The 27,262-nt window shown below is 43.6% G+C and overlaps 1 protein-coding gene across 5 annotated transcripts in view; it reads right to left on the minus strand.

The window, feature by feature from the left end:
* The window catches only part of KCNMB2 (potassium calcium-activated channel subfamily M regulatory beta subunit 2), a 236,348-nt gene that overhangs the window by 6,106 nt on the left and 202,980 nt on the right, over positions 1-27,262 (minus strand). For 2 of the 5 annotated variants that reach the window (XM_073359328.2, XM_073359329.2), the window contains exons 2-4: positions 19,596-19,715; positions 9,657-9,827; positions 6,531-6,726 (exon numbers count right to left, since the gene is read on the minus strand). In XM_073359328.2, coding sequence (XP_073215429.1) covers positions 6,531-6,726; positions 9,657-9,827; positions 19,596-19,715 — 487 coding nt within the window. Of the gene's footprint in view, positions 1-6,530; positions 6,727-9,656; positions 9,828-10,748; positions 10,820-19,595; positions 19,716-20,090; positions 20,236-27,262 lie in introns of those variants that run through there. The other 3 variants (XM_073359327.2, XM_073359326.2, XM_073359332.2) reach the window with 3 other exon arrangements.

The following is a 27,262-nucleotide window of genomic DNA, read 5'->3' on the forward strand; positions in this document are numbered from 1 at the left end:
CCCACTCCAGAGCCTGTACCCCCCAGCCAGAGCTCTCACTTCCTCCTGCACCCCAATGCTCAATTTTGTGAGCATTCATGGCCCACCATACGATTTCCATACCCAGATGTGGCCCTCGGGCCAAAAAGTTTGCCCACCCCTGAACTAAATGGTCACAATGGTTTGTTCTGGGCTTGGAGGCTTTGATTACAGTGCGATATAACAGTGATTACTGATACATAGTGTCTGTTCCTGATATCACTTATGTTCTGTGGATATAAATCAGGAGTAACCCCAGTGGAGAAAAAGAATTAAACTGATATACAGAGAGATCAGAATCAGGCCTTTCCCCAACTGCTTGAAGTACTGCAACACTTCCAAGGCGTAACAGAATGACTCAGTAGTTTGAATAGAAGAGACTGCTGATCCTGTTTACTTTCCCCAGAGGCTGCTAGCAGCTGACAGTTGAGAAGAGAGTGCTATGGCTGTAGGATTGACAAGGAGCTAGGCAATAGTCTTTAAAGGCTAGAAATAAAACATGCACAGGGAGAGGAATGAAAAATCTTGTGTGATCTTCTGGGGAGATTAAAATAGCTCAATCGACACCCATTGACTTCCTGTTGATTCTGATCAGAAACTGACAGGAGTGCATTATATATCTCACTATAAATTGCATCTACTCCTTCCCTTAACCTTTTGGGAAGACAGCTATTTTAGACCGTGAGTCTTCTAGAGTAATCATTATTTCAAATCAAAGTGCATTTTCTTCAGTCTGAGCTAGGGAGAGAAGTGGAGAGCGTGGCTGCAGACACTGCACTGTGTGTGTGTGTAGGGGGGGTATGCAGTGAGCTGGAAAGATTATGCAGGTTTAGGCTGACCTTTGGAAGGTCACGTGTGTTGACCTTCTGGAATGTAAGTGCAGCTCTTGTCATAGTGTTGTCAGTAATGTTTGGGATCAGGGAGGCAGCTGCATGGTTTTTTTTGTGGGTGAGTGGTGGAGGTGGGTCTTAGGAATATGATGAGGTGGAAGGAAACTGACCACCAGGACCCTGTTGGCACATAGAAAATCAAGCACTCTCGTGTACACTTCCTCTCTCCTGTGCATGAGGCCCCTCTCCAACCTGTTGAATGGATGGCAGCTTGTCAGGTCTAGCAGCGGGGAAGTCCCATCAGCTATTCCTAGCCTGCCTCTCACAGCAGCAGTATATATTATTGCTTGCTAGGTGTCTGCAGATGAGGTTATAAATACAGAGGAAAAACAAGGTGGGAAGGGTACATAAAGAATTAGAGATAACAAGAAAGGGGCATGCCCCTTCATTTCAAAACCAAAACTAGTATCAGAAACATGAGGAATATTGCACATGGGGTGAACTGGCTTAGGATGCTTGGGATCCTGAAAGCACGTTGGCTTGTATTTTTCCTAGGCTGACGGACCAGTATACAGATAAAATGATGGGATGCCTTGAACCACAGTGATGGAAATTAATGCTGTTTGCCAATGCTGGAGTGTACAGCAGGGTCTTCTAGCCTTGGTGTTTCATAAGAGAATGGCTCTCCACTGGGCCAATCAGCACCCAAGACCAACACTGCGGTGGTAGTGTGCTCCAGTAGAGAGGGCATCAGTCTGGGAATCAGAAAACTGGGCTCTTGCATTGATTTCCTGTGTGACCTTGGGCAAGTCACAACTTCTCCAGCTGTAACGTGGGGATAACGATGCTTTGAAATCCAAGGGATGCAATGCTAAGTATTAATGTTACTTAATGCAGGTTTCTTCCAGCACTATATGGGAGAAGGAAGTGGCTTATATGCCTGCTCTAGGGGGAGAGTCGACACAACTTTTGTAAATGGACATTATGCCTCATCGATCTATTTGAATTCTTTGAGAGGCTGACAAACATATGGACAAGGGTGATCAGGCTCATATAGTGTACTTGAACTTTCAGGAAAGCCTCTGACAAGGTCCCTCACCAAAGTCTCTTAAGCAAGGTAAGTTGTCATGGAATAAGAGGGGAGGTTCTCTCATGGATCAGTAACTAGTTAAAAGATAGGAAACAAAGGGTAGGAATAAATGGTCGGTTTTCACAGTGGAGAGAGGTAAATAGCAGGGGCCCCCAGGGATCTGTACTGGGACCAGTGCTGTTCAATACATTCATTAGTGATCTGGAAAAAGGGGTAAACAGTGTGGTGGCAAAGTTAGAAGATGACACAAAACTACTCAAGATAGTTAAGTCAAAAGCAGATTGTGAGGAGTTACAAAGGAATCTTACAAAACGGAATGATGGGGCAACAAAATGGCAGATGAAATTCAGTGTTGATAAATGCAAAGCTATGCACATTGGAAAACATAATCCAAACTCTACATACAAAATTATGGCCTCTGAATTAGCTGTTACCACTCAAGAAAGAGATCTTGGATAATTGATAGTTCTCTGCAAACATCTGCTCAATGTGCAGCGGCAGTCAAAAAAGCTAACAATGTTCGGAACCATTAGGAAAGGGAGAGATAATAAGACAGAAAATATCATAATGCCACTATATAAAGCCATGGTACGCCCACACCTTGAACGGTGCATGCAGTTCTGGTCACCACATCTCAAAAACAATATATTAGAATTGGAAAAGGTTCAGAGAAGGGCAACAAAAATGATGAGGGGCATGGAGCAGCTTCCTTGTGAGGAGAGATTAAAAAGACTGGGACCGTTCAGGTTGGAAAAAGGGACGACTATGGGCGGATGTGATGGAAGTCCATAAAATCATGACTGGTGTGGAGAAAAAGGGTTATTTACCCCATCATGTAACACAAGAACCAGGGGGTCACCCGATGAAATTAATAGGTAGCAGATTTATAACAAACATAAGGAAGTATTTCTTCACACAGGGCACAGTCAACCCATGGAACTCATTGCTGGAGATGTTGTGAAGGCTAAAAGAATAAGTGGGTTCAAGAAAGGAGGAGATAAATTCATGGAGGATAGGCCCATCAGTTGCTATTAGTCAAGATGGTCAGGGACACAATCCTATGCTCTGGGTGTCCCAAAGCCTCTGACTGCCAGATGCTGGGATTTGATGACAGGGGTAGATCACTCGATAATTGCCCTGTTCTGTTCATTCCCTCTGAAGCATCGGGTATTGGCCATTGTTGGAAGACAGGATACTGAGCTAGATGGACCATTGTTCTGACCCATTATGGCCATTTCTATGTTCTTATGAGGTGACCGCCAGGTCTACACTTAAAATGTAGGTCAATATAATCACTCCCCTGAGTGATGTAGCTATGCCAACCTAACCCCCAGCATAGATGCAACTGGGTTGAGAGAAGAATGCTTCCATCAGCCTACTTACTGTTGCCTGGGGAGGTGATGTTTCCACAGTGATGGAAAAACCCCTTCCATCAAAGTAGGCTGTATCTTCACTACAGGGCAATGCCGTCATAGCCCCCGCAGTGCAGACATGGCCAGCACGTCTACTGTGGCCTGTGGTTGTAGCCTAGCATTGTGCCTTGTGACCCAGACACCTCTCCCTATAGTGCATCTCAGTACCATAATGACTCAGACCTTCCTAAATATATCAGTCTGGCCACTACAGGACCAGACTCTGTTTTTTGTACTTCATTGTTGTCTGGGACCAAAGTTTTAGCTTTCCAGCACAGACTGACGACAAAAGAGGGAAGAAAATGAAGTGGTTACTGATCGCTAGATAAGAGTCACAGTTATATACTAACAGGATGTGTCAGTGTGACCCTGACCTCAACTGTAACTGCTATGACTGCACAGCTGTCAGCCCAGCAGGGGTGGGTGCGTGCCCTGGTTGTGGCCCAAATAATGTAGCCACAGAACTGCGATGAGGAGAGGACTGCTAGCCTGGTAGCAGAGATTTGTTGTGCTGATTTGAGTGTGCTGAAACTTGGAGTCTATGTTAATTCCATCAAGTTTCAAGAAGTCTGGTATTTAAAAGACATTAATATTGAGGGCCAAGTCCCATTTAATACTGGATTTGGATTCTGATCACAGAACCACCAGCAAATCAGAAAAAAACCCTAGGAATCCTCCTGAGAGCAAAGTTTAACCTGTAAAACAACCTTGGGCTTGGGAAGTATTAACTGTGCCTACATTAGATTAAGGGGAGGCTGTGTTTGGGAGAATTTAAGAATAGATTTAGACAAACAAAAATCTTCAAACGGCAGAGTCTGGAGATCTATACAGAATCCTTTGATTTGTTTATACGCATTGTAGGACCAAAATGTATTTGAGTTGCTGTAATCAAAATACAGCATGAATTTCACTGGAGTTTGCGCATACATCGCCAGCAAACCAAGTCTCTGCTGTTTACTGGCTAAACTGATCTCTAAGAACCATATTTCTAAAGTAATACTGGATAGAGAATTAGTAGCTGCTGGACTTTACAACAGACAGAAGGCTGGGGCATTATCCTTTGTTTCACAATTTGATTTCATAGGAACTAGTATCCCAACTACAAGAGTTAATTATCCAACCGAATAACTAGCCTTGTGAAACCATTAAATGCTTTGACTAATTTCAATATCACTTCATCTTAATACACAAAGGTAATTTGGTCAGCTGAACTGCTGCCTCAAATAGAAACACAATGGGTCAAATTCAGCCTGGTGTAACTGAATGGGATGTATTTGCAGCTCAGTTTGAACTGGGCCTCTGTTATTGTGTCCAGATGCATATCATCTGGGGTGTAGTGGAGGGCCCTGGGATGATTTTAACTGCATCCTCAAGTAACTGCAGGTGCAAAATTGGGCTTGCAATAATTTGTGCAAATAATTGTGGATGCCAAGATGAAAGGCAGCTCCTGAAGCTCTGACCTCAATCCCCTGCTACTTAAAAGAATACAAACAGCCATCTGCAGATGGTCACTCGCCACAGTCATGAACATTAACAAGCCCTGATACACATAGTAATGAGTCACCAGCACAAACGTACTCGTAATTTCTGGGAGACATTCGTTATAGTCTCCTGAAGATATTTGATCTGGCTCAGACCCACTGGATTAAATTTACTCTGGATTAATAGTGGTGCAGAGAACAATTTTTTGCTCAGGATTTTGAAATAATTTCAAGGTATTAATAAAACAGGTGAGTAAAACTGAGCTGGTGTAAATGGAGCTATGTTGATTTACACCAGCTGAGAATCTCAGCTGTTATTTTTATATGATTTTTATCATGACAATATCCCTTTGATACACTTTCAGCATCTTCATGGCACCCAGGGGACCAAATTGCACTCCTTGGTCCATGGGTAACACTCTCCTGACCTCAACTGGGCTGCAGCGGTGTAAGAGAGAGAGAGCAGAATTTGCCTGCCATGTCCACGATGGAGACCTGTCTACTGTCAGATATAGAGCCATCACCTACCTCTGTTGCCATGCTGGCTAGACTTAGCTCCACATCGAGAAGGCCACTTCTATTCTCACTACCATGGACGCTGTATTTACTTTGCTAGAGGTGTTAGAGTATAAAGTACAACCATACGAAAAATGTGCATTGACTTGTACACAGCTCACTTAGAATATCAATGTGACAGACACTCAGGGTGAGATTGTGTCATTAAGTCACTGCCCGCATTGGCAAAAGAAGGGGAGGACTGACAGCAGACCAGCAGCATCTCCCAGGGGGCACTTTGCCTCCGGCAGGTCCTAACTCTGCAGGAGAGACACACAACAGTGGTATGTGCTATACCTTTGTAACAGGGTGTAACACGTAGTCCCTCTGGCAATCAGCAACCAACTCCATAGCTATTCACTCCAGGCCAGGATTTGGGGGGACCCTGCATGGTGACACTAACCTTTTGTCTATACTGCATTTTGGAGCCTGCGGGAGCGAGCCTCCCAGCCTCGTTTGACAGCGAGTGGGGCTCACACTAGGACTCTAAAAATAGCTGTGTAGACAGACCTTTGAAGTCAGCTTGGGCTGGACTGTGGGCTCTGAAGCCCACCTCCCTCCCTAAGCTTCAGAGCCTGACCTACAACTTCAAAGGTCTGTCAACCCGGCATGGGAGGTTTGCTCCCACGGACTTCAAAATGCAGTGTAGACATACCTTAAGTTGCCAGGCTAACGCAACACCAGGGAGAACCACAGGGTTTGTCTGTATCCAGGAGCCTCAGTAAAAAATCCTCTATAATCATTAAAATCTGTTCTCTACCATGAGAGACTCTACATACCCGATGGTCTGTACTGATTCTACTCTACCCCTCTTTGGGGTTTCTAGCACTGTGTCTGTGCATGAATTTCCTAGGCCTGGTACCTCGGGAGTGTGAGGACTGAAGCTGCACCTGACTCCTTCACAGGAGGGAATGTTTGTGCAGAATAAGGCACAATCCACCCCACAGCAATTCAACAAAAGAGTTCAGCTAACACAGCTGATTCTGCTGCCCCTGCTGAACATTTATGAAGGAGGAATAGAGATCTACTGGGAGACATAAGGCAGGGGCTAGAAGCCTCGTTACTTTAAAATAGAAAATGGATACTGCAAAATGAACAGCCCTCTAGAAATCCATTTGAGATGGAATTTGTTCCATGTTCCTACCTCAGAATTAATTTTCATCGTCTCTTCAGTATGGTAAAGTAGGAGCTTTTGCCCAGAAGAAGTTAAGTTAACGTACACCTGTAGGCAGGGGTACTGAGAGATTTTCCAGCAGTCTGGACCACAGCTAAATGAGCAGTTAAATGATTCTGTGATGGATGCATTGAGGAGTGTGCACTGAGCCTCTTCTGTCCAAACACTAGGTAGAAAAGAGACAGGTTAGACAAATCACAGCAAAAATGGGCAGCAAAGTAGTAAACAGAGCCGGGTGTTACCTTCAGGGATATGATACTGTAAGTCGTTGGGGGAGAAGCTCTTTCATGAGACTGTTGCTTACAGGGTGGACTTACATTCTCAGTACAGCTCATCCATCATAGAATGGATTATTATTCTGTAGCATGTGAAGGTAATGTCTCAGGAATACAAATACAGTGGTTTCACATGCATGTAATGGCAACACACTTGGGTGGGTTGTTGGCAGTAGGGATTTAACCTGGTCTCTTAACCAAGGCTCTAGCAGATTAATCAATCTCTAATTGGCCTAGCCACTACTAGAGGGAGACAGAGCACCACACTGACTGGGCATGGGCACGTGTTATGTTCTTCCATAGACAAAAAGCAGACAGGAACTTTTAGTTTGTAGAACATTTATTTGAGATTAAAGGGAACAAAGAAAGCTAAGAACAAATGTAAAACATGCCTGGGAGAGACCATGGTCTGCACAGCTCACTCATTAATGGCAGCCACCTTGAATTAACTCTGAGAGTGCACTCCTCAAGGCAGAGTAGGAGGACCAATTCACTCTTAAAGGTGAAGTACTTAGAAAATACCTTCACGGTTTCATAGACACATTGTACCATATGGCCCTCCACCACCATATGGAATGCTACTTGTCAGAATACTTTTTCTTCTGGTACAGGTCTCACTAGGTTTTGAAGAAGATAAATCACTTTGAGAAATCATGCTGGAGAATTTCTGGTCTATCTTGGGTACATAAGAGCTTAACAGGGAGCAAATGTACCATTTGAACCTCCCTGATAGGTACTGCATCATGAACCTTATTTCTACTGAGATGGAAATAAGAAAATACAATCTATGACTAGGCTTTTCTTAGGGACAAAGGTCATTGGAGTATCACAACTGACAGCTATTCAGGAAATTCCATTAGTGTCCAGTGGGGGTCCCCCTCTCCCATTGATCTTCCTCTGAACCTTGCTGGGAGCCCCAACATGTTCTGGCACCTTTCACGCTTACATTGCAAAGGCTGTCCTATCTTTCTGCCACAGAAGGGTTGGGACATAGCTCATTTGAGAACATGTCAACCCTTCTCCCTGATATAGCAAAGTATTCCCAAACTCTGCAAGCTGTGGACCAAGTATGAATCAGGGTTTGTCTACACAGGGACACTCAGGAAAGTTAATCTGAATTAACTAAAGATGTGACAAGATTATATGTTAAGTGATTTAAATGATCTCCTGGATAATTCTCTTACTAAGTATTTTGCTCTGGTAACAATTATAGTTGTAGGTTCCATGTATTAAAAATGGTTGATAATTAAAGTTCAATTATGGCATGATAATTCTGTTAATGATTATGAAAAAGTGTAGGATTTTTGCCCATGAGGGCAAGATGTATTTTGGTGTGTGTGTGTGTGTGTGGGGGAATTGTTCTCTTTAAGGTGTGTGGCCTAATGGCTATTGCAGGAGAAATGACAGAGACTCCTGGGATCTATTCCTGGCTCCTTCACTTTTATTTCTCTGTACCTTATTTTATTCATGTATAAAAGGGTTATAATTACACCTATCTCACAGCTGAGTTTTGAGGCTTAGTTAATTAATATCTTCAAAGTGCTTTGATATACTTGGACAATATGTCCTATAGCTCCTAACATAACTGATCTTTCCAAAAAAGCAATGTTGACATTAACAGCCTCCATAATTGACAATGATATTGCTAAGGAGGTCTGGGAGAGAGAGTGATTTTGAAATGTAAACACTCTTGGATGTTTAAACAGGCTTGATCTCTGTCTCTAAAGTTTAAGATCTGTCTGGATTTAAAAAGGGATGAATAATTTTATGCCTGGGAATAAGATGCAGGGCAACTAATCCTCATGCATCACTGCTCATCCTGAGCATTGCAGAGGTCAGGAAGGGATAGTTTCCTGCAGGTACAGCATTACACAATGGATGTTTCCCCCGCTTCCTCTGCAGAATCAGGTATTGGCCACTGGCAGTGGTAGGATATTGGGCTTGATGGACTGATGGTCCAATCCAGAACGGCACATTCTTTGTTCCCATGTCTTCATGGATCAGAATAGAAAAGCACTGCTGACAGCTCCATCACAAGTCTAGAATGGAGTCTAAGTAGGGCTCATACTTGAAAGTTATTCTGAAGCACAGCCAGTAAATCAGAGGGCAAACCTTCTGGTCCTTAGCTAAGAAGGGAAGCTGTGGAAGGACATCAGAAAAATTACATGCAGTATAATAACGATGAAAGATGATGTCTCACTTCTAGCAAATTACTATATTTCAACAGGATTTTACTTGTTAAAATGAAGGAATTAGCTTACATGGGAACTAAATGCTATAAAATAGCATGATCCGTTTTCCAAATTAAATTTCCATTTTTCATTTGAAAGGGTATTGTTTCTCTAGGCCACTGAATATTACTGCTGCTCCCTGCTGATACTTACAGTATCATATCCCTGAATAGACAGGGGCTCTATTTTACAGCGATAGCCACTCCATAGTTTATGGACTCCAGGAGGCCACAGACCAGCTGTTAAAGATATTACACAAAATCTATATTGTGATGGAGAAGGTGTTTTCAGAATCCAAAACTGTTCATTTTCCTCCCACTCTAATTAAACAGTGACAAATCTAAAACAGGTGATTAGGGTTTTGTCAGATACCGTAGCACTGATTCTGCTCTTGCTTACACCAATACAACTCACTTGTCTGCAGTGGAGTTACTCCTGATTTATAACCGTGTAAGTTAGAGGAGAATCAGGCCATCCTGATCAAAGGGCAGCATGAGGAGAAGAGAAATCATTAAAAGGTCAAAGCAGGGAGGGAAATGAAATCAGCCGAACCAGAAATTCCAGGAACAGTGTAACCATAATAAATATACCTCTGCATGTATGACCGCAGCAGCGTAATTCCCAGGAGGAAGTACATCATAATGGAGCACACCATCATAGTCAGTCCTAGGAGTATGGCCCGATCTTCTCCTGCTTTCAGAGCTGTGACTGTTTTCCTTTTGTCCAGTAGATCGTGATCCCTGATTTTTTGGTAAATATTTCTGAGGTTGAAAATAATACATTCTTATGTGAAGTTCATATTTAACCAGTGAACCCTCTAAAGGGTGGGTAGTTCCACCACCACTTCCATCTCATAGGTGAGAAGGGTTCCTCAGATGTCTTTTTCAGTGGATTCATTCTGACCTGGCAGGGAATTAATTCACTTCCAAAATATTTTACAGTCATTCCTGAAAAGGTAAAATCCTTATATTGCAAATATAAACATTTGGACACTTGGGCCAGCTCAGTAAATCCATCTCTGATGTATCATCGACTCCAATAGAATTACTCCACAGTTGAATTTTGACCCATTAACTCCAGCTCTTGCCCCATTCCCCTGAACATTATTAGGCATTTTGCTGGGTATTTTCTTCAGGGCTAAGTTCATTATAGTAGCCAGGCCAGAAGACAATATTCACCCAGAAATGTCTGAGGGGACCTCATAACACATTCTTTCTCATTTGCCTGTGGGTTAGTAAAGGAGTCTGATTCAAAGCCCATGGACGACAATGGAAGTCTTTCCATTGACTTCCATGGTCTTTGGATCAGGCCCTTATTTTCTATTTTTGAAATGTAACTCATGGGAATACCTCTTACGCATTACAATTAATACCCTATCTGAAAATTATCCACCAAAGCTACTTTTCCCCTGCAATTAAGAAAAATACAATAAACTATTCTCCCCTCCAGCTGAGAAAGTCCTTTTCACTTCCTATGTCCTTTCATCTCCAGGCCTTTGATGATTCAAAGGTCATGGGGACAGAGTGACAGGGAGGGATGTACTTGAGTACATTTCAAACACTCTCAAACTTTTTGGGTTTAAAATGTACTGACAAACCTGAAGCTGATCATAAGCTTCTGTGTTTTCTGTTAAGATTCTTTTGAATCTTCCAGGCAGCACCCGATGCATGTAAGCCGCATACCTTTGAGCCTGGGCACCACCATAAAATGGCCATAGTAGTACCACCCGGAAGTAGTTCATCTTCTACCGTCTGCAAAATGGCAGGTGAGCAGCATCAGAATGAGCATTATTTTGGGTTCTAACAAACCTGCAACTCATCTACACTGAAACTATCACATTTCACTTGTTCTTATTAGAAAAAACCAGTCGCATGTAATCTACATTAATAGATCAAACAATGCAATTTCCAACAGCGTTGCTACTGCATACAGGGATAATACTGCAGTCATTTTAAAAAGAATGGTTTTGATGGAAAATCATAAATGGGACCTCCATGTCCACTAGAAACAAGAAGATAATTTTACCACAGGTCCCCAAACCTTTGCAATACTTCTGATGAATTTAAACGGAGTTTGAGTTTATAGTGAGAACCAAAACTAGAAAAGGCACATGAGGCTTGGTGTTTTGTAGCAAAAGTTTTGCCCAGCTCTTGTTAGAAACGCTCAAACATTTCAACATACCTAAAATACAATGGGTAAAATCCTGGTTCCACTGAAGTCAATGGGTGTTTTGCCATGGACTTCAATGGGCTAGGATTTCACCCCTCCTCTCTACGTTTCTTCTATTACTACTGATATGCCAACTGTTTTTTCTTTGAGCTTTTCTAGTCATTACCTTCTCCAGATAACAATTTTCTTTCCCAAGTTTATGAGTTCACTTCTAATTTACTTCCTTAGATTTCCAGGGTTTCTCTATAAAACCTGGCTCCTTAAAGACTTGCTACTATTTCCTTCATTGGAAACTAAACAGTAATTCAGCCTATTGAGATTTTCTGTGGTGTTGTGGGGAATCTTTTGTGATTTTATTGGATGCTGTTGCCTTAAAAAGCACTGATCTAAAATAATAGTCAAATGTTACACTCCTTCTATTATTTATCAAAATGTATTTAACTTTGATAGCTGCTATTAAGATATGCATTGCTTCCAAATGAAAGCAGGCAGTAAGGTACCAATAGTCATACAGTTCCAGAACATTAGCCAATCACACAGCTTGACTTATGTCAGTCTGTAGATGTAAACCAGGCACAGTGCAATCAGTCTCTAATGTCACCAGAACATAAAAGTGATTTAAATGGACGATTTCAAAACAAACAGCTAATTGAAAATAGTTACAAATGTTTCCCATGTGGCTTGTAGCCAAGAAGTGTGCAATGAAAGGTAAAAAGTTGGACTATAAGGTATGTTGTAGAAACAATCTACCTACAAGGTGACTGGAAAACTGAGCAGTGTGTGGGGAAAATCTGCCAGTTATGTTTTCAAGACCCCGGGGCCACGGAGAATAAGCATCTGCTGATGAGGTCATGCCAGAAGCATTGACAACTATTTTTCTGTTGCCATTGTTGATGAAAAGCCCTAAAAAAAGATGGAATTTGATGCATTTTATGTGATGTCTTCATCCCCTGAATTGCTGCTATAAGTGAGTGTGGGTAACAGTTGAACACTGAGCAAATATATGGCTAGACGGTGACTTGAGGCACGGATCTGAGAACGTGGTGGTGTGTCAGATGCACCAACTCATGCAGCAGTTCCAGGAGATACAGCACTAAGTATGCTCCCCTGCTTCCCCCTTGCTCCAGCGGGTTAGTGGGGGAACTTGCTGCTGGTCGAAACCGGCAGCATTTTCTGATGCTCTCCCTGCACCAACCAGAAAAAGTAAGAGGGGGTGGAGCCACGGATCTGTGCACTCCCTACATTCCTGGCCCATCTTTTGCAGTGAAAGCAGTCAGATGGTATGTAGCACCTGTTTACAGCTATGAACCCTCACTCGATGCCTGGGTAGCCTGCACAGTGGCATAATGGGAGATCTTACCCACATCTGACTCGCTTGTGTGGGTGTGTAGTCCAAATCACAAACTAACCCATAAGCCGCATGTCCTGCCACCAGCAGAAGCACCACTCCCTCATTTCAGCTGGAGTAGCAAAGTTATTTTACGGGGACAACTGTCCTTCAGGTCAACACAATGGACGATCCTACTAAAATCCACTCTGTAGTATGTGGCTGTGTGATGGAGTGGTTTGGGCATATGTGTAATATGTGCCTCTCTGTTGGGTGGGATTTGTCAGATGTGAACCATTAGCACAGTGGAGGAGCTGCTCTCACTGGGCCGATAGAGAGCTATGCTTAGGCAGCTGATTTCTGTTCCTGTTGCTGCTTGGACACAATGAGCTCACTACTGCAGTGTGTATAAATGGAGTCACAGATCAATGCATCCCGGCCATTACATCTTGATGATTCACTCTAATAACTGAGCTCATATGATAACTCTCCACATGTCTAATTGTTTTCTTTAAAGTCCTAAGCATGAGAACATGGGTTCTCCCAGGTCCTCTCTCTCCCTGTGTACAAAGGAACTTAATGTAAGTGAGCCCAGGTGGACAAAAGGTCTTTGCTCCTCCTACTGTTTCTCAGTTGCCATTTCCACCTGATAAATCCCCAGGTTCTCCTATCAAATGGCTCTCATCTGATGCAGCTCGGATGACTGCACATTCTGACGTGACTACTACGAGAGAAAAATTACACAGGGCTGTGTTGTGTAGGATGGGAGTAGAGCAGAGGGAATCTCTTCCTCTCAATTCCCAGTATCTCTGCAGTGTAGTCAGCACCTTATATGATATCTGAGTCCAGGCAAGAGCTTAGGGAGACCCTATGCAATGAAACTAGGCCGCACAGGCTATGTCTTGGCAGTCTGGGAACTAGAGAGACAAGGAGAACTTTAGGGTCTGTTCGAATCTAGTGGCTTGAATAATGAATCCTGTTTATGTTCATTACAGTCAAGAACTGTTCATTCTCCATCACAAAGGACACTACATCCTCTTAGCACCAGCCACAGTGATAGGAGGGGGCCTTGCCAAATGCATCCTTCTATACACTAAAGTCTCAGGGGTCTGGTCTTCTGACTTGAGGGTGTGGTCGAATCAGTGCTCCTGTGCATATGCTGAATTTGTCACATACATTAGAGAGGGGTTCATAATTATATCTTTTTAAAAGGAGAAGCAGGGTGTGCTAGAGGGATGAATGGCTCAGAGACCCTCTAAACAGCCAGCATTACTCCTCTCCACCCATCTTACATTTTATATGCAAAATCTTGCCCTTACTCAGTATAGCCATGTATGTGCTAATTCCTACATTCTCTTTGGCAGCTGAGAACTCGAGATCCCATCCTGAGAGGTGTTGATCGTCTACAACACCCAACACAGTCCTAGGAGCTGTGGATGGTCCCAAATAGGTCCCAAATTGGCAGGGTCTGGGCGCACTGAAGATGTGAGGAATAGGACTCTCAGGATTGCCTCCCTAATTCACGTCTCCCATAGAAAATCTACAATAATCTACCAGCCGAGCTAGAAGGACATACTTTGGATTTTGAAAACAACCACGAATCAGACCAAGAAGTCTCATCCTTAATGGGTTTAATGGGTTAGTTAAGTTAGACACTTCCTAATCTGACAGCATGGTCATGCGGATGTCAGATGGGAATACACATGTGCTTGTATTATTCTAAATAACTTTGAATCCCGATTCAGTTCTCTGATATCACAGTTGTTATGTGGATATCATTCAAATTACCTCATGCCAGGCGTCTTTAGTACCTGAAATCCTTGAATATAGAGGTCAAATCCAAACCTCCCTCTCACCTGCAAGGTTCCCGGTGCTAAACGCTCAGTGACCTTTTGTGCTCAGCAGCCTCTGTCCCTTTCATTTATTTAAAAAAACCAGCACATCTGTATGTGGTTGCATCATGTTTGTTGTAATGAAAACTGTAGTAACACAAGCAAACTCAACTGGGGGCCTGATCCAAAGCCCACTGAAGTCTATAGAATGACTCCCATTGCATTAGATCAGGCCAAACAAGGTCACATAAAACCCTCCAAAAAGACATTCCTCAGGTTTGCCAAGCAAAGGAACTTGGGCTAAAAATAATAGAAGACAATTGAGAAATGAGCGAGTGCTTAAACAGCCTTCTTTAGGGCTCCCAAAACTTAAAGGGTGACATTTGAAAAAAACAATCTCTAAAATGAGCATGCATTATATGCAGTTTCTGGCCTTAATCCTTCAGATACTTATGCCTGTGAGTAACTTTACAGGAGAGTAGCCTACTCATGTGTAAAGTTGCTCAGGTGCATAAAAATGGTTGCAGGATTGGAGCATTAGGTGCTTATTTTTGAAGATACGCCCCCTCAAAAGTCTGTGGTTGTGGGGTTTTGTTATGGGAGCATCTTATTGCTCCATCCCATAATTTCCCTGTATGATGCCTGAAAAACAAATTCCTATGAAGGGATCATTTTTGGGGGTTGTTTCTCTACAATTCACTCCTTATTTGAGATGGTGACCTTGTATGTACTAAAATCACTGCAAAGCATAGAGTTCCTCTTGTTAGCACTCCATTAACTCCTCTCCTTTTGTATTTCTGAGACCGTAGTTGAGATGCTCTGATTTCGGTTTTCTATTCCATCCCATTCACCCTCACAGAATATCATTTATTACTTGCATGGCACTAAGAGCACCTTAGATATGGGTGTACGGAGATGACTGGGAAATTAACCCAGATCCATTGTGTCAAAAGCAGCAATGGTAACTACTGTCTTGCCAGTGCAACGAGAGGTAGTAACTGTTGTATGTGTAATGGCAGCTGCTGATCACAGAAGGCCATCAACGGCTCCCACTGAAGCCAATGGCAAAACTCCCATTGATAGAGCGACCATATTTCCCTATGCTGAATACAGGGCACTTGGTAAAATTACTTGTATTCAAGCGAGTTCAACGGCAATCAATCAGAACTATGCAGTACAAACATTTAAATTAACATCAAGTTGACTGAGCCCCTGTGAAAAAGAAATACTGCATAATTGGGTTCTTTTTATTTACCTTCTTATCTTTAAGGCTTTAGGGTTCACATGGGGAGAGGTGACACAAACACACACTCCCGTACACCTCTCCCATACGGGGGGGTGACCGACTGACCCGACCCTCCCTGGCCGACGCTCTCCACCCTCCATGCCTGGCAGAGCCCCTGGGACAGACCCACCTCTCTTGGTACCTGGCGCCATGTCTTCCCAAGGCAACACGTGGCGGGGGTGTGTGTGTGTGTGTCACACATGTCCCCCTCCGATTTCTGCCAGGGTTCACACCAGAATGTGGCCAGCAGCAGCCTTTCGGCACTGTGCGGGAGGAAAGGGACAGGAGCTGCTTCCAGCCGCAGGGGAGTGGGGTTGGGGGAAAGGGATGACCTGGCCTATGTCTTTGAAGAGCTCATCTCTCTCCTCTCTGCCATCCCCCCAGCTGAAAGCAGCTTGTCCCTTTCTGCTCGCATAGTGTCGCAAGACAGCTAACACCTCCAGGCTGCTGCTGGTCACCAACATAACCCAGCTGCCTCCTGTGAGCAAGAAGAGGTTAAGCCCTAAGGATGCATTGTGCACCAGGGCCCAGGGAACCTGACTGCAGAGGCTTCAGTGAACCCAGCCAGAGAGGTGGCTCAGCAGGGGAGGGTGCCTAGAGGATGGAGCAGCCCCATGCTCCCTGGGGGCAGGATCCAGGGCATGCGGGGAGTGGGGGTGAAAAGGGTGCTAAGCCCCTGCTCGGGGACCTGCTGTGGAGCCTGCAGGTTCGGGGCATGACCAGGCTGGAAATTGCTTCCCCTCCCGCCACTCCAGAGCTTAGCTGAGGAGCAGAGAGGCTTCCCTGTGCCAGTGCTGGGCGGGGCTTTAGCACATTCAAGGCTCAGCTCCTCCTGGCCAGTTCCCTGGGCCAGAAGATCTTGGGCTTTCCTGGGGCACCAGCCCATCCTTAGAGGTTTTTAAGACCTGGCTTGACAAAGTCCTGGCTGGGATGATTTAGTTGCGGTTGGTCCTGCTTTGAGCAGGGGGTTGGACTAGATGACCTCCTGAGGTCTCTTCCAACCCTAATCTTCTATGATTCTATGAAGGAACCTGCCGGCCAAGCTGTTGGTGAGCTGAGCACTCCAATCACAGGCTGGTTCTCTCCACAGCACTGGATGTGCCCCGCGGGGTGTGTGTGTGTGTGTGAGCAGGAATATGGAGGAGCAGCAGGGGTAAGGTGTGTGTGAAGGGGCAAAGCAGAGACAGGATAGCGAGAGGGGGAGCACGTAAAGGGCCGATGGTTGGGTAGCCGAGGTGACACGTAACCGGCTGACACCTCGTGCCGGCCTGCACTCACCAGCCACCGCAGCTCACTGCATGCAGCCAGTGCCAGCCGGAAACGGGACTGGGGGGGCAGGGTCCTGCTGGATGAGAGCCGGCACGCAGCGGGGGCTGTGCTGATGGACCAGCGGGGGAGCGGCCGGCTCCACGCGTTCGAGCTTTGCCCCGCCACCAGCCTTGCAAACCTACCCCATTATCGGCCACTGGACCGCCCCCCCACTCACCGCTGGTGGGCAGGCAGCTGGCGAGCAGGGATCCGGCCGGCAGCAGGACCCACCAGTACTGATGGGGGGAGAGACAGAAAATATGGGAAAATTTGCCTATCTTTTTTTTTAAAAAAAGTCAGGACACCTGTAGATGGGCTTAAATATGGGACTGTCCCTTTAAAAATGGGATGTCTGGTCACCCTTCCCATTGAACTGAATAGAAGTAGCACTGGGCCCAGATTGCTGCTGTTTCCTTACGAAACAGAATATAATGAATGTAATCAAGGCATACTGTAGACAGTGTCTCACTCCCTTAGACTCCTGAATTGTCTGTGCTGCTGGGTTACAGCGTATATCCGACACTGGATGCAGGTGGTATTGACTGCTGAATAACTACCCAGTGCTGGAAAGAACTGACTGTTTGTGTCTCTTTGCAGAATGGTACGAAGGGTCTGATTGTCAAAAGTGCTGAGCACTGACAACATCAGTGGGAGCCCGTGGGAGTTGTGTGGGGCTCATTAAATCAGATCTCCTGTAAATGTCCATAACAAGGCTAACCTTGGACAGCCCTTTCCAGTTCTGGGTATAAATACAGAAGAATGTATTTTTTCAGACCAATAAGCATTTAAGGGGGACATTTTCAAAGGCACAGAGGGCAGTGCCTTTGAAAATGCCATAATCCCACTGGTAGTCAATGAGAATCGGGTGCAAAACTGGCCTCTTTGCCTTTGAAAATCTCCCCCTAAATATTTTACAAAAATACAGCTATATAGGATCAGATTTTCAGAAGAGCACAGGCTCCACGTGGGGCCAGATTTTCAGAAGAGCTCAGTTCCCATTTAAGCACCAAAATAACTGGGCGGATTTTCAGACGAGCTCAGGAGGTTTGCTGCAGGTTGAGCACCTAACCCCACAAAGACATTTTCCAAAGCAGAGGCCAGCCAGCTGCAGTAATATCCCAGTAGAACCCACTAGGGTTGTGGATGCATTTATCTCTGTTTTTGCTTCAGCAAGGGCTGACTTTTTGTGATTACATTTCATAGCCAGTGCAAGGGGGATGGAGGAGAGAGAAAAAAGGGAAATGCAACTGAGTGGTGGCAAGAAAGGTCGCCTGGCAAATCTCACTACAAACAGGAGAGGTTTTGGAGGGGTGGGGCAGGGCACTAGCGAACAATTGTTCTCTCATCAGTGATATTTAACTTCTTTCATTCCCAACTGAGCAATGCCTTTGTCTATGGACTTTAAACCTCTCCCCTCCTTCCCTTTCATTCTCTTGTATGTAATTCCCAGCTGCTGAAGGAACTCTAGTAACTTGCACTGTTCCTTTGTCTCCGTCAACCAATCCCCTGCACCAGCATCACTCAGATGAGCTGGCCTTTTCATAATAATTAGCTCACTCTCATGCCCTAAGTGATTGTGCAATACCTATAGGCTTGGAAGGATTAGATTTGTATCGGTAAATGTCGGCAAACATTGATTTTGCTGCACACGCACAAACTGACAAAAATATTTCTATCTAAATTTACAGATAGGCAAGTAAGAAAAATTGTGCTTGAGAACTTATTACAGTTTGATTTCAGGATATTTACTTCGTATATTTTGACATGTGATGTGGACAATGTGTGTATTAATGGTTATAAAGCTTTAACTTTTTGAATCTCAGCTATTGCCATTACATAATTACTGTCTGACCACCCTCCATAAGTTCTGTGAAAATTTAAATTGATAAAAACTGAAAAAATGCTTGAAACCCATAATTTTACACAACCGTGAACATTTAAATTGGAAAAAAATTGAAAAATGCTTAAAAATTAATGCTGTTATCCGTCAAAATTACAAAACAAAATAAAAATCTAATACTGTACTGCATGTCCTCTCTATTTACACACACACACACACACACACACATCTATGACAACTCTCTAATTTCAGCATGTGCATCGTATCAGTGAGATGCATGGAATTTATTTAGAGTGGCATTCTGGGTTGGACAGCAAAAGTGTTGGGGAGAGTGTTGCTTGAGCAATGGTAGCCGGAGGCATGATGGCTGCGGAAAACAGAATGTCGTTGCTAGCCTTGGTGGTGGGGTTGTGCTCATGTGTGGTGACTAGCACATCTGTAAAAAGGTTCAGGGTGTGCCAACCTCAGAACGGAACTCCAAGTGCTAGTGACCGGGGGGCGGGGAGAGACCAGAAGGACCTTGGACACACATCCAGCATGTCTGATCAGACCCTTTTTGGGGTGCTGCACCAGAAACCCCTTCCATTTATCAAGCAGTTCTATCCTAGAAGTCTCTGGCAGGGGAATACTGGGAGGCAATGGCCTCTTGCATCCGTCCCTCCCTCCCTCCTCCCCCTTCACAACCACCTGGGGAAAGCCAGGGGCTGATGCTTCAGAGAGACCCTGGTTTAAAAACCACAAAACACAGTGAGTGCCATTGCAGTTTACCTTTTCTCGTCATGTCTGTAAGATGTGGAGGTCCGGCCACTGGTCCAAATAAACATCTTAGAGGATTGCCCAGTGGTGCCTTTCCTTACTGTGGAGGTCTTGGAGGGATGACGGAAGGACCTAGAAGGAGAGGGATAGTCGCTGTCAGTATTCATTTGAAACACACCAAACCATGTTGTGTCCATCGTGCTAAGTTCCCGGGCCTGGATTCCTATCCACTTGGCAGTGCTCAGTGGGCTCTGGGCCAAGCAGGTGGGCCTTCTGATTATTCGAGGCGATATGTAAAATAACAGACATGCCCTCTCTGTACCCTTCCAGGAGCTTTGCTTGGCACAAAGTTATCTTCTACTTTTTTCTCTCGCTCATTTGTTTTGCTAGCACTGGCTCACATCAGAGATAAGATGTCGTTTCCTTGCCTGTGCTTTACTGCCCGGACAAACGCTTGCTTTGCTGTTGGATCAACCTTGCACACACTCTGGAAAATGAAAACTTCACCTTGGGGTGAACTCCAAGAGCTGGCTAAACAATAGGCTGGAATCTTTTGCTGTTCCCATCACTTTTGTATGCTTTCCTCCTTGGCCTGAGACCTCTTGATACATTTGTTCTAAGCAGCCATAGATTTTAAATAATTATGTGAGCCCATGATGTATTCAGAATGCACTGATCTGTCACCAAACTCCTAGTTAAATCTAACTGCAGTTACAGTCCCTCTCCCAGCTGGCATTCTGATTGGCGCTGCTTGAGAGAATCATAGCAACTTGACTAGGTGCTCCATTGATGCATGCAGAATAAATGTTGAGGACAGTTTGTTTTCCTTTTTCTATTGCTCATATAATGGATTAACTCTTTGATTACCAGGATTCTTAGCTGGCTCTTAGGCACTAATATAATAAACATGATTAATAAGATCAGGCTAAGATCATCCATGGGCTGATCTTTCTGGTGAGTCCCTGCCAGCATTATACCTTTTCCCCAGCACGTCAACATGATGTATATTAATTAACAGGTTATGTATCTGTTACAGTTCATTATGGGCTGAGTCCTGCAACCCTAAATCAGTCAAAATTCCCAGTTGGGTACCTTGCCTCAGTAAAGATGGAGTTGCAGCACCTGGAGCTATTTATTCTTTTGGAAGTCTATCTGATATCACTATAGACTATAAAAGGATTTATTGTTCCAAACCTGCTTAGCTGACAGAGTCATGGTTGTCTTAGAAGCAGAACCAGGATTTTGTTTTTTAAATGGACTCCAATTAATTTCCTCCTACTGTCCCCTTAATCTACACTCCCTTCAGCAAATTCTCCCACTCTTAAGATTTATGTTTTCTTTCATACCCCAACCCACTGCCCACCTGGCACAACCTCCCACTTCATGTCTGCCAAGCAGGCTCTCTATCCTCCGCCTGCCATAGCTCCTTCCTACTGCCTTCTAATTTACAGTGATTGCCCTAAACACTCCCTGAGCAAAACTGCTGCCCGGGGCTCTCTCTTTTCTATGGCAGGGCATGATACCAGTAGCATTTCATTTTCAGAGCTTATGATTTAAAGAGGGGAGAAATGTAAAGGAGTTTTGATCTAGGGTTTTGGTTTGGATTCACTTCTCCCTTTTAATTCATCTCTACCTAGGTTTGCCAGGATCCAATTTACTTTATAATTTTGATGGATGTTTATTTTTAAGCATTGTATTTTTTTATCTATTTGAATTTTCACCAAATTATGGGTTTTATGCATTTAACATGTTTTATTGCTTTAAATTTTCACAGTTGTGGGAAATTGTGGCAGGGGGGAGTCAGACAATTATTGAATGACAGTAGATGTTGAGATTGAAGGAGTTAAAGCTTTTTAACTGTTAAAGCACAAGTTGTCAACCTCACCTGTCAAAGTATACAAAATAAATATCCTTAAATCAATCCCTAATAAGTTCTCAAAAGAATTTTTCTTACTTTGCCAATTTTATTTATCATCAACGGAAATATTTTTTGTCACTTTGTGTGCATATGGTAAAATCAATGTTTACCGACATTCACTGATAAAAAGTTAATCCTTCCCAACCTAACTATATCTCAATTGGTTCTGAACACTCATCCTTACAAACAAGTGACTTAATGATGCTCAGCATCTCACCAGATCGGGCCCTTGATTGTGAAGTCCCTTTGGGCAGAGGCCATATCTCATTCTATGATTTGTAAAGCGCTGTGTGCATTTATTGCTCTGTGGAGCAGGACTCAATAATAAAAATGAAATAGTCTGGAATCTAAGTGCCTTAATGTAGAAGCTTCTCATATCTCAGTGGCCATTCCCTAGCTCACTGAGAAATAAACGCAGCTGTTTGTGGTTTCCACTGAGGATGCACATGCATTCCAGAGTGCTGTCTGTGTAAAAAAACATGCTGTAACGCCACCATCTACAAAGTCATACAAGGGCTGATTCATGAATTTGCGTAGCTGTCAACCTGACTGAGATGGATTTGGAGGGAAAAAAACAGAGCTAGATCTGAGTTGAAATTCAGCTTGGAGTGTGAGAGGGCTGGAATCCAAATCTGGATTTGGATCAGAATTTCACAGCTGGACCCCTATTTCAGTAATGGGGCAAACAAAACCCTGGGTCTTTTCACTTCAAACTTTGCAGAGGAGTGGGAAGGAGGCTTGACATTTAGAGAAACCACCACCAAAACATTCTGCCAATTTAGGCCTTGGGGTGACACCATAAAAAGCTACAATGTATATCAGTGAGTGGGCTTTTTGGCAAGTGCTCAGTGCCCTATTGTTAGCACTGAGCACCCTCAAAATCACACTGAAATTAATAAAATCCATCTGTTACTCTGGGGCAGGGACCATCTTTTTGTTCTGCGTTTGTACAGTGCCTGGCGCACTAGGATCATGGTCTATCACTGGGGCTCCTCGGCGCTACCACAAAATAAATCAGTAATCTGAGTATTTGTATCACACTCATCGGTGGACGCAGATTAGGCAGGAAGGAGAGCTCTTTGCACCAGCCAAAGAGGAGGGAGAGCACTGCTTAAACAAACGAGGAAGAAGGAAGGAAGCTGTGTTCTCCCAGTCTCCTTACTTTAACCCCTGATCATAGAATATCAGGGTTGGAAGGGACCTCAGGAGGTCATCTACTCCAATTCCCCGCTCAATGCAGGACCAATCCCCAATTTTTAGCCCAGATCCCTAAATGGCCCCTTAAGCAATCATTAAACTCAGAACCCTGGGTTTAGCAGGCCAATGCTCAAACCACTGAGCTATCCCCTGTCACTGTGGTAGCTGATCACCTAAACAGTCTTTTCTTTCCTTTTCACCTGAGCAAAAAACCGTAGTCAAGGATTAGGGGAACAATGTATAAGAAAAAAGAAAAGGTTCGTCTCTAAGGTGCCACAAGTCCTCCTTTTCTTTTTGCAAATACAGACTAACACGGCTGTTACTCTGAAACCTGTATAAGAAAAGGCATTTGTGACTAAAATAACTATGGCTTGGAGGATGAAATAGTAGCTACCAGCATCTAATCAATCTGATGACCCATTAAGGAGAGTTTTCAAGCGGTCAGCATAGGTGCTGGAACTGGAGGTGCTGGGGGTGCTGCCCCACCCGCTGGCTTGAAGTGGTTTCCATCACATACGGGGTTTACTGTTTGGTTCAATGGCTCTCAGCCCCCCCACTGTACACATTGTTCCAGCAACCCTGGCCATAAGAGTAGAGAACTTGGGATACAGGACTCCTGGGTCCTATTCTTGGCTCGACTACTGACGCACTGTGCAGCCATGAGTAAGGCACGGTCTACACTAGAAAATTAGGACAACATAAATACGTTGCTCAGGGGTGCGAAAAATCCACATCCCTCAGTGGTGTAGTTAAGCTGACCAAAGTCCCTGTGTAGACAGTGCTAGGCAGACGGAAGAATTCTTCTGTCAATGCAGCTACCGCCTCTCTGGGAGGTGGATTACCTACGATGACAGGGGAACTCCTCCCATTGGTGTAGGTAGTGTCTACACTGACGCACTAAAACGTTGTGGCTATGCTCCTGAAGCGTTTTAAGTGTAGACAAGCCCTGTGACACTCAGCTTAACTAAAATGGCCTCTAACATTGGGGGCCTCAGTTAGCAAACAGAAAATTGTGGCATCCAATACCATATTTAGTGTCCATTTTTATAAATTGAGGCCTGGCCTGAGCATCAGTTTACTCAGTCTGTTCATATGAAGCAGTTGTGAGGACTCATTGAAATCTTCAGGAGGAAGGCCTCTAAGGTTCTGTTCACACACAGTCCTATCACTCCTGTCGGTGTCACTTACTGAAAGGTAAAGTTACACACGGTGTGTGAATGGCTAAAACTAAAAGAACTGTAATAGGGCAGCTGAGTGACGCAGCTGGACCTATGCTGCGCTGATATAGCATAAACCACTGCCATAGTCATTGGGAGACCTGGAGGAGCTTGGTTATCACAGACGTTGCTCTAAACTAAACACAGCTGAGCATACAGTTGAGGTGATATACAGCCTTCTCAGGTAGGATGAATAGTAGCAGCATCACCACAGGTAGCTACACATCTCCTGACTCACCTAGTCAGAGTGAAGGCTTTGTGATGGCAGCCTTCAAAATGGAGAGAGGTGGCTACAATGCACAGAAGGGTGTATGGGAAGGAAGGAGAAGGTCTTTTTCTCTGGAAAAGTTTGAATGATTTCATAATGTTTCAGAATGCCGGTGCCTTGGAGCTACCCATATGTGATATCATTAATGCTGCCTGCTTCATTAGCTGCGCAATGCAAGCCACCCTTCACTATTTAACAGATAATTACATGCCTAATCTTGTGTAAAATTGTAACAGTAATGACATCACAGCAGCCACTCCAAAGGTCAGATGTAAGTGACTTGATTCAGTGTTTTCTTTAGCTGTAAGGGTCACCTATACATTATAATCCTTTCACAGGAACAATGGGGTGTGAAATCTCCAGGATCCTTCTTCTGAGGGCCTTTAGGGGAAAAGAGACATTTCACATGGAGGAATCTGAAACTAAGTTAATATATGCTGGTTCACTGGTTTGGTTAGACAACATGTGCGTTTCCCTTGCACTAAGCTTCCTCCCCCTGCCCAAATTGTACTGCGAATGCCAGTCCTTATCCAAAACTGCAAAATAATTTACCTGTACTATTGGAGCAGCCCCACTGATAAAAGGAAATACTTTTTCACACAACATGTAACGCAACTGTGGAACTCATTGCCGTATGATGTTATTGAGGCTTAGAATGTAGCAAGATTCAGAGAGGGACTGGACATTTATATGAATGACAGCCATCTCCAAATTTATAAAATAGTATCTACTAAAAAGAAAAGAGTTTTGAAATGGATATAAACCCTCAAAATCACATCTTAAAACAATCTCTGATTATTAAGAGTTAGGAGAGACTTTCCTGTGAGGAAGATGATCCAACATCTGCCTACTGAAGCAATATCATGTACCTTTCTCTGAAGTACTTGATGCTGGCTACTCTCAGAGACAGGATTAGAAGGACTTTGGGTCTGATCCAGTATGGCAATTCTTATGTTCCTCTTTCAATGGGGTTAATATGGAGATTGGAAAGGGAGGCCATGTTTTAGTTTTTGCAAAATCCAATTGGTCTTTGGGATCAGAGTTCCATTTTATTTAAATCACCACTGTTCCAGGGCAGGGTCTGGGGAGCTCCAGGTGTACTGAGGTAAGCAATCTATCAACAGCATTAAAATGGAGTCCAACTCCCAGTAGTGTTTTCAAGTACGGGTTACATTTACCCCCTTTCCTGTGCTGCATTTTCTTAGGGGTAGACTTTGGTATCCTCACTCATGATGAGTAGCAGCATTCTCCAGGAGCAGTCCTGCTACTTTCAATGGCACTACTGTGGCATAAATAGATATGGGCGAAATGTTTTTTGGCAAATAACAAATATGACAAAAAATGCATTTTGGGAGGCGCCAAAAAAATGCATTTGAGAGTCATCAAAACTATTCACTAATTTGGGTTGATTTTGGTAAATAAGTTTCAGCCAAAAAAAAAGAAGAAAGGGGTGGGGGTGGGGAATTTCAGAAATGTTAATGGTTTGTTTCATCATTTTTCAAATGAACTGTTTCAACATTTTGTTTTGAATCAACATGACATTTAGAAAATGTCATTTCAAAATTATATGCAAATGGTTCATTCAACCTGAACAATTTTTTCTGGTTTTTCATTTGATGAGAGAAACAAAACAAACAAACAAAAAAAATCAATTTCATTTTGAAATGAAACAATTTCTTTTTTTTGGCCACTGACCCGAAAAACATTAATTATTTGCTCAGCTCTAGTCATAAGGTATTGCTTAACATGAGTGAAGGTGGCAGAACTGGGCCTCTGTGCTTCAGTTAGCTGTGGAGAAGATGTTTCAGATAAATGGTTTCAATTTTGGTCCACAACTATGTAAATAAAATGTCTTACTGCAAATTTGACTATGAAACAAAATTGCTCTGTGCTGTTATTAGCTCCTCTAGAAAGAGGAAACAAAGCACAGAGGAGCAATGTTTGCTTTCTATCAAGTGCTTAGCATCAAGAACATTAACTTTTTAGTTCACGTCTTTCAGATGTTTGTTGTCCTAGGGATGCAGCAAACTGTCCATGGGAGATTTGGCCACTGCTGAACATGGGGGAGGCAATACAGCAATTACACACACACTGTGGGTATTATCCTCACAGTTGTGATGTCACAGGGCTGTAATTCTTATATACTCACACTTCAAGGGAAATATTATGTTGAGTTCAGCAGTTTCTATCTCCATTTAAATGGTGTGCACAGGTACCAACATACAAATGCACCTCAGAAGTAGAAAATAACTTCAGCTTATATTTTTACACCCTTGGTTATAAATAGACTGTGAAACATCGGTAGCTGCCTAGAACTTAATTGTTGCCACTACGCTGCATACAATAGTCCTTTGGCACTTCCAGCTAGCATCAGGGATGGAACTCAGATCTTCTTGCCTCAGAAGCACAGCGAAAGGAGAATCTTTCTCAGCAGCATAGGGTCTGTGACACATAGCCGAGCAGCTCTGAATTAATCCATTAGAGGGAAATGGATATACATTCTAATCGGGTCATGATAGCATTTATGCACTAAAGCCCCACTCCTGCTGAAGTCAATGGCAAAACTCCCATGGATTTTAATGGGGCAGGATTAAGTTCTAATCTAACACTTCTGCCATTTACCATGACAGTAACTTGGAAATACATGCCCACTACAGCCCAGATCAATCCAACAGCACACAAGTCATCATTACAACCAATAATAACAGGTACAGTGCTGTAAATTTAATGGTGCTTTTGATGATCAGGCAGAAAGAGTTTAATATGAGACAGCCAAAGACAAGAAAAGATGTTTCAGAGTAACAGCCGTGTTAGTCTGTATTCGCAAAAAGAAGAGGAGTACTAGTGGCACCTTAGAGACTAACCAATTTATTTGAGCATGAGCTTTCGTGAGCTACAGCTCACTTCATTGTTCCACTGAATGCATCTGATGAAGTGAGCTGTAGCTCTTGAAAGCTTATGCTCAAATAAATTGGTTAGTCTCTAAGGTGCCACTGGTACTCCTTTTCTTTTATAGTGGAGGATGTGGCCCCAAAATGCTATTTGTGTGTGTATTTGCACGGACTCAAGGTCATGAGGG

The sequence above is a fragment of the Lepidochelys kempii genome, chromosome 9 (assembly GCF_965140285.1).
Source record: "Lepidochelys kempii isolate rLepKem1 chromosome 9, rLepKem1.hap1, whole genome shotgun sequence".
NCBI classification, from domain to species: Eukaryota; Metazoa; Chordata; order Testudines; family Cheloniidae; genus Lepidochelys; species Lepidochelys kempii.